This window comes from Coenobita brevimanus, chromosome 13, assembly GCF_032717465.1.
Source record: "Coenobita brevimanus isolate Jiangsu-jjx chromosome 13, ASM3271746v2, whole genome shotgun sequence".
Lineage (NCBI taxonomy): Eukaryota > Metazoa > Arthropoda > Malacostraca > Decapoda > Coenobitidae > Coenobita > Coenobita brevimanus.
Window position 1 is genome coordinate 30,450,570 of NC_136966.1, and position 8,197 is coordinate 30,458,766.

The 8,197-nt window shown below is 39.7% G+C and overlaps 1 protein-coding gene across 1 annotated transcript in view; it reads left to right on the forward strand.

Moving 5' to 3' along the window:
• LOC145415357 (roundabout homolog 2-like) overlaps positions 1-7,657 on the forward strand; it is a 242,913-nt gene extending 235,256 nt beyond the window's left edge. The window contains exons 5-6 of the mRNA XM_080284644.1: positions 3,167-3,243; positions 7,584-7,657. Coding sequence (XP_080140770.1) covers positions 3,167-3,243; positions 7,584-7,657 — 151 coding nt within the window. The remainder of the gene's footprint in view (positions 1-3,166; positions 3,244-7,583) is intronic.
• The last annotated feature ends 540 nt before the right edge of the window (positions 7,658-8,197 follow it).

Here is an 8,197-nt window from a genome sequence, read left to right on the forward strand (position 1 = left end):
CCGGATCCGAATCCGCCCCTAATTTTAATCTAATCTTTCTTGGCCCTTTCCCACTCCTCCACAAATTTGCATTGAAATTCATTGAAGACTTTTGGAGATACTGTGTGGACAAATGTAGATGAGTAACGGATCTTTAATTTGGCTCTATTTTTTTCCTCTTAGAGGGAACAATCTTGTGGTCAACTATACTTTGGTTCTTTCTTCCCAGCATTAATATGTATATATATATATATATATATATATATATATATATATATATATATATATATATATATATATGTAGTTAAGCAAGGTATGAAAATGCTCTCTGACCTGAAAAAGCTCTCTGACCTGAATGTAATCGTTAGCAAACAGCAAGAGCAAAATTGATCCTAGAGAAGTGGTTAAATAAACAAAAACGCAATCAACACACAGTTTTAAGAAACGGTCATCATTATTTATGATAAAGACTGTAATACTATTGTTAATAATAATAATAGTAATAATAATAATAGTAATAATAATAATAATTATTATTATAATAATAATAATAATAATAATTATTATTATTATTATTATTATTATATCATTATTATTATTATAATTATAATAATAATTAGAATACCATAAATTGTCAAAGGAAAATTTTTTTACAGAAAAAATTAAAAATGCCATTGTCTCATAGAAGCCAAGCTGTAAATGGACCCAGGTCAAGGTCTTGTGCTTGTCACCACTGGTCACCAAAGTCTGTATGTCCACCAAGTTTGGTGACTCTAACCTCAATCCTTCATGAAAAAATTGATGGCATCTGGAATATCTGGAAAAGTCTATTTTTTTTTACTGCAGGTGATCCTAGAGAATAATCATCCACTTGGAATCATATTCCTTTCCACAATGCAGCCTCCTTAAGGCTATATTGCAGTCAAATTTCAACTTGCTAGTTTAAGCGGTTTCTGGGATAACGTCCCATTTTTTTTCTTGTTAACATTCTGAATAATATCTGGTGATCCGGTTGATGGATTGCCATCCTCATTGGCCTGAAGGAGCTGCTAGCTGGGCTTTTAACCTGACAAAGTTAGAAGGCTCTAGGCCAAAGAGCCTCCGAGTAATAGTGATTTACACCTGAGGTGTAAAGCATTATAAGAATCATCACACACACACACACACACACACACACACACACACACACACACACACACACACACAAAACTTCCCAAGGCGATGTGTGAAGTTTTAATATTAAAAGCCAATGCATTGGCCCATGAATACATACCCTTCGCTGTCACTAATAATACTAGATTAGTAATCCTCTGTAAGGCAGTGGCTGAATCGGTAGAGAGGCGAGCTGCAGTCCTAATGGACACAGGATCGAATCCCCGCTGGGACAGGGAACGGTTTTAGGATATGAATTTCATAAAAGCAGACTTTACTGATCTACCAGAAGACCCGCCGACATGTAAATATACCCCCGCTAATACCAGTACGCCAGTCCTGTATGAGACAGCCCTAGCATGTATTCAATATGGACGGTGAGTGTTAGCGCTGAAGTGGTGATGGGTGGAGGTGTGTAGGAGGATTGCTGGGCCTTGGGACAGGCCCTGAAACTTTTTCCCAGAGTCGGGCACATTTAAAAAAAAAAAAAAAACAGAGGTATATCACTGCAGCTTCACCAAGACAGGAAAAAGTCTTAGGATTTAGCAGTTTAGTCCTACTAAGTTAAATATCACGCTACCATTCAGCAGCCTGAAATTAGAGGTGTTATGTTTGTGGAGGTCATTCAGTATAACAAGCCTGTAAACATTTTCTAATAGTTACCCTTTAAATAGTCACGCCCATCATTGAGAATATGATAGAAAATAGTAATTAATGTCAAGCCAAAGTTGTTAGAAGGTATTTTTTCTTTAAAATCCTCTGGCAACCAAAGGCATATCATTGCAGCTAAACAAAAGTATTAACAAACAAGGCTTGCATCCCTAGATACTGACCACAGCCTTTATGTACAATTTGTCCGCTTGATTTTTGGATAATATCAAATGAGACAGACACACAGACAGATGAACACAGGTGCAGGTGAATACATTATCACCTCGGTAAGCAGGCAATAAAAATAATTATAGTATCAAGTAAAATTGTGCAGGGGCAATCCTGATAAAAAAAACTTCACACAGTCAATGCCTACTAAAAGTCAAGCTATAAAGGGACCTTGAAAACAAGGTCATTGATCATGTGCATATCACCTTAGGTTATCACAGTTTACAAGTTCACCAAGTTTGATGGCTTCAGCTATAATGCTTCCTGGAAAATCAGATGACATTCACAGTATCTGGAAAAGTCCCAGTTTTTGACCCCATGCGATCTCAGAGAATAATTAACATGGAACCATACTCCCTTCGACAAATGCGACTGCCCTAAGAATATGTTGCAGAAGAAGTTAAGTTTGCTAGCTTACGTGGGTTCTGAGATAGCGTCCTGGCATCCGTTTTATATATTTTGAATAATGTCTGGTCATCTGGCTGATGGATTACCATTATATTTGGCCTAACGAAGCCGCCAGCTGGGCAATTAACCTGACAAAGTTTGAAGTCTTTAGGCCAAAGAACTTCCTAGTAATAACAAGAAATAACATACTACTATTACTACTACTACTACTATTGTGTGTGTGTGTGTGTGTGTGTGTGTGTGTGTGTGTGTGAGAGAGAGAGAGAGAGAGAGAGAGAGAGAGAGAGAGAGAGAGAGAGAAACACTGAGGCAGAGACTACAACAACACCTGAAAACAAAAGCAACACATTAAGAGTATTTCTCAAGAACTATCTATCTATTTATCTATCTATTGCCAGACGCCATAATCCCATAAGGGGCGGCCATTTGACTCTGAGTTATTTGTTTTACAGGGAGGGGCACTAACCCTCCACAAACCCACTTGTTGACACTTAGGGAGCACGTATGGTTTGGTTATATGGTTACCACCCACCGTTGTAAATGGTTTCTTGGCTTACAGGAAAGCATTTGCTTGTCACTCAATGTAAAGACACCTGTAACGGAAAGAAAAGCAATAAGAAGTGACAGGAAAGATGGGAGAAATAGGAGGAGAGGAGAGTAGGCACAGAAAAAGAAAGATAAAGGCTAAGGAAGAAGCAGGTAGCACTACATCAAGTAACTTTACTAATACCCTCTTACTGACCCACAGGAGCTGGGATTCCGGTAACTACTCCTGCCTGCCACCCAACGTGCAGGCATCGTCTGTCCTCGTTTACGTCAGCGAGGGTAAGGCCCCAATCGTTATAACTGACAGTGGTATAGAATAGACAATTTCACAGTCTTTGACCATAGATTGTTAAGCACGTGAGATTCATAGGACATGCCTGATGTTTCTGTATCTTTGCTGTCTACACTATGTAACGTGGTAGCATCCTGATCACATCTGACAATTTCAAGTGTTCCATAAGCAGCATTTCAAAGATGTAGGGATTACATGCATGTTCAAAACTCAGTATTAACCCCTCGAATCCGGTTATTTATATTTCATTATAATGAAGATGTCATCAAACGATTATATTACAAAAAGGAGAGCTCATTACTACAAAAAATGGCAATGGAGCCTGAATCTAATATTTTCCCTCCGAAGATTCCCTCGTAAGTTGGAAATAATTTTTAATAAAGTAACGACATATAAATAATGTCACTGAATCGAAATTGATAATCCTCGTATCGCTGCTAGGATTCCGGTGTCTAATCCCTTCCAACGAGGATGCCTCGTCTTTCCTCGTTTATGTCAGCAAGGGTAATTCGGACCTTGTCGTCTACATCAAAGGGTTCGGACCTTGACGTCTACATCAGTAAGGGTACGTATGGCCTCGTCCACTTTTTTCCTCGTCTACGTTCGTAAGGGGAATTCTAACCTCGCCCACTCTACTGCTCGCCCACGTCAGTAAGGGTAAGTCTGACCTCGTCCACTCTTCTACAAGGCGTGGTTAGTGGATCTCGGGTGAGGCTGACAGTCTGGAATATTAAGTAAAATAAAGGCAGCCATGAAAGAAACGGATATTGATACCTCTTTTCGAATTTTTATTGATGCTAACATCACACAATAAGCTGAGACGAAATCCTGTCCTGGAGTTCAGTGGTTAACAGCGGTAACAGTGTACCTGTTGAGATATAATGGGTGTGCCTACCTGTTTTATTTAGTTTGACGTTAGAAGATTTTCCCTAGCGAAGCAGAATGCTTATACCCAGAGAATTAAAAACTCTATATGACTTAGCTTGTGATGCTGCAGACACAATAAGGGATTTTACTTAGCTTACCAGATGTTATATTTAAATCAGAATAATCCCATCAAACGGAACGGTTAAAAGTTATTTTTAATATCTTATGCGCTGTGTACACACTTTTTATATTTACAGTAGTTACTACCGGATTATTTTACATAGATGAGGGAAACCTGGTAAGTAACAGGGCTATAAACTACATCGACAAACCCCATCATAACTTTGGAAGCTTTGAGATACAATACTTTATTCAGCCAAATTAGATGGTTTTGTTTATCTGAAAGAAATTACATCACGCTAAAATTACCGGTACATTAATTGCTACCTTTGTTGCCGTGGACGTCTTCAAGAATTTGTTATTTACTATCTCCACATGGTTCATTAAGGAACAATAAAGCCAATCATAGGAAATATTAAAAGCTTGTCAATTAGTCATCTTGCTTCTATGGGAACATTTACATTCTTTATTCAGGGTACCACAAGATAATATTCCTTAGCGGTGAGAGCCTGTATTAAGAATTACCATTATTAAAGCCATCCTACTTGTCACCTAAATGCCTTCTGATATATAGTTGGCTTTATAATAATTTATACATAGGAGTACACCTTTCTACAACATTCAGGAGACTTATGCCTCGATAGTTTTACACTCACTTCGCTCATACTTGTTCTTGTACAAGAACTGTCACACCCATTATTTCCACTCTGATGGTACAGCTTCACTGATCCTAGCTTTCTTATAGCTTTCTAACGAGCAGTTTACTCCACACTCTCCATTACAAGTAATTATTTCTGCATTTACCGCATATACAGCTGCTGCCATCACATTTTCAGCTGCATAATAGCATTCTGCACGTCTGCCAGCGGCACGTTTCCCAGGGCTACATTTCTTCTCTGCAAACCATCAAAATCAATCATCTTACAGCCGCTCTGCTTTCACCATTCCTGTCCATCAGCTTTCCATTACATTCTTTCAATCTGTTACTTACTTAGCTTCCATTGGTAAGTATTCTCACACTTTCATCCCTTACATTTTCACACTTCTTTCCATTTTTGTTTTCTTCATTTTCCCAGCCCTTTCGAACAATTTCCAATTTACAAAATAATATGCATTCATATTTCATTCAGCATCATCATTACTGCATTATCTTACTAACCTCGTTGCATTCTTCTCACTCTCAGTGTATTTTCTTCTGCTTTCTTTTGAGCCCGCATCCAGCATTCAATGCAGTCACTTCTTGTCTTCCTACACTGCTCGTTCACCTTCCTCATCCTGTCTTTCTTCTTAGTGAATAACTTTGCGACGCAACAGACCGCTTTGACATTCCTAACAAAATATTCCTCATATGCATTTTACACATTATCCAGATCCATTTGCTCCAGATTCATTGACTCTAACTCCTCAACTAATTTAAGTTAGCTTTCATCTGCCTTTTTTTTTTTTTTTTTTTTGGGGGGGGGACAAAATTTCGGTCAGACAGTAGACGCGATATTCTGAAATTTCCTTCTAATAGATACAATACCAGAGCCAAGAGATAAGAGTAAAAGAGGCCTTCATCCTGCAGTAGACTGTTCGCAGTGCTTGCTGCTGCTAATGCTGCTGATAATGATGAGTGGAACTGCTCATGACAATGAGGTATGAAAGTAAAAAGTGCGGTAGTGAGCCATGGCTTAACACAATTTTTGATCGCGTGTTGTGATCCTGGTGTTTTTTTTTGTGTGTGTGTGTGTCTGTGTTAAAAAAAGAGGTCAAAAGCCCAGATATTATTACCTTCAAGTTAAAAAAAAGAGCCTAATTCAAAATCAATTAACTTTGAGGTCATTGTGCATTTTGCGCTTAAAATAGTGGATTACCTAGACAGACAGAAATACAAAGGACATTAGCTCTCCTTTCTCTGAAATCTCCATTCTTGGAGATTTCAATGTTCACCACCACCTTTGGCTCTCCTCTCCATTCACTAATCCACCTGGTGAACACGCCTATATCTTTTCTATCCTTAATGACCTAGAACAGCATGTACAGCACCCTACCCGTATCCCTGACCACCGGAGGGAGAGTTTCAACATACTTGACCTCTCCCTTACAACTAATCCTTCTGCTTACACTGTTGATCTTTCCTTTCAGTTGGGCTCCTCCGATCACAACCTTATTACCTTAACCTCTCCTATCACTTCGGTACAGCCTGTGGACCCTCCAAAGAAACATCGACTGTGGCACTTTCGAGCTGAAGATTGGGAGGCCCTCAGGCAGTACTTATTTGATTTTCCATTGAATGATTATTGCTTCCATGGCCAGGAGCCATCTGAGCGTGCCTTGCGCATTACAGAGGTTATTCTCTCGGGCATGGAAGCATACATTCCTTTCTCATTTCCTTTGCCTAATGCAAGAAAGCCTTGGTTTAATCACGTTGTTCTAATTCTGTCCACAACAAGCAGAGGGCCTATAAAAGGTACCAGAGCCAACTCACCCCTGAATCGCATCTTTTTTACGTTTCTTCCAGAATCATGCTAAGTCTACTCTTCACTCAGCTAAAAATTATTTTATCCGTACTAAATGCTCTCAGCTCTCCAAATCGAATTCTTTCTGTTCCTTCAGCCACCTTGCCAGAAACCTTTCTAACAACTTTACCTCAGCATCCTTCCCTCCGCTTTTCTACTCTGATGATTCTGTAGCTATTCTGCTGATAAAGCAGATCTCTTCTCTCAGACTTTCTCCTCCAACTCCACCTTAGACAATTCTGGTGCTGTTCCTCCATCACTTCCCCGGTCTGACTTCCTCATGGCTGATATTAATGTTTCTTCAGCTGATATATTTTCTGCCATCACAGGCCTAATACTAACAAGGCATATGGGCCTGATGGGGTCCCTCCTGTTGTCCTCAAGAACTATACTTCTGTGCTTTCACCCTGCCTAGGTAAACTCTTTCGCCTTTGTCTATCAACTTGTACCTTTAGTCTTGCTGGAAGTTTGCTCTCATTCAGCCAGTCCCAAAGAAGGATGACCAATCCCAACCCTCTAACTATCGTCCAATTGCTTTAACATCCTGTATCTCAAAAGTTTTTAAGTCAACTTCTTAATAGGAAAATTTTAAAGCACCTTTCTTATCACAACCTTCAATCTAATCGTCCGTATGGGTTCCGTCTGGGGCACTCCACTGACGATCTTCTCACCTACCTTTCAGACTCCTGGTCATCCTCCTTTAGGGACTTTGGCGAAAGCTTTGTCATTGCACTTGACATCTCAAGGGCTTTCGGTCGAATCTGGCATAAATCTTTAATTTCCAAACTGCCCTCTTACGGTTTCTATCCTATCATGTGCCTTCATCTATAGCTTCCTTTCTGGTAATTCTATAGCTGCTGTTGTAGACGGCCATCATTCCTCTCCTAGATCTATCAACAGTGGTGTTCCTTAGGGCTCTGTCCTATCACCAACTCTCTTCCTTTTATTTACCAATGACCTTCTAAGCTGTACACCTAACCCTATACACTTGTACGCTGATTATTCCACCCGTCACCTTTTCCATTCGGTCTCCTGCAACATCCATCTCAGCAGTTACTTCAACAGACAAGGGATGAGGCTATGGCACACCCCATGTCTGATTTGGCTCGTATCTCTGACTGGGGTAAAAATAATCTTGTTTTTAATGCATCAAAGACTCAGTTCTTACACCTTGCAACCCAACAAAATCTTCCACAGGTTTACCCACTAATGTTTAATAATATTCAGCTCAATCCTGTGTCATCCCTGAACACGCTTGGGGTTTCATTCACTCGGAACTTATCTTGGGAAGATCATATTATGTCTCTTATAAAATCTGCCTCCAAGAGATTAGGTGTGCTAAGCTGACTCCGTTCCTTCTTTACCCCTGCATAATTGTTCGCTCTATACACTGGTCTTATCCCCCCCTGTATTTAGTACAACTCTCATGTGTGGCGAGGCTCCCCACACACAG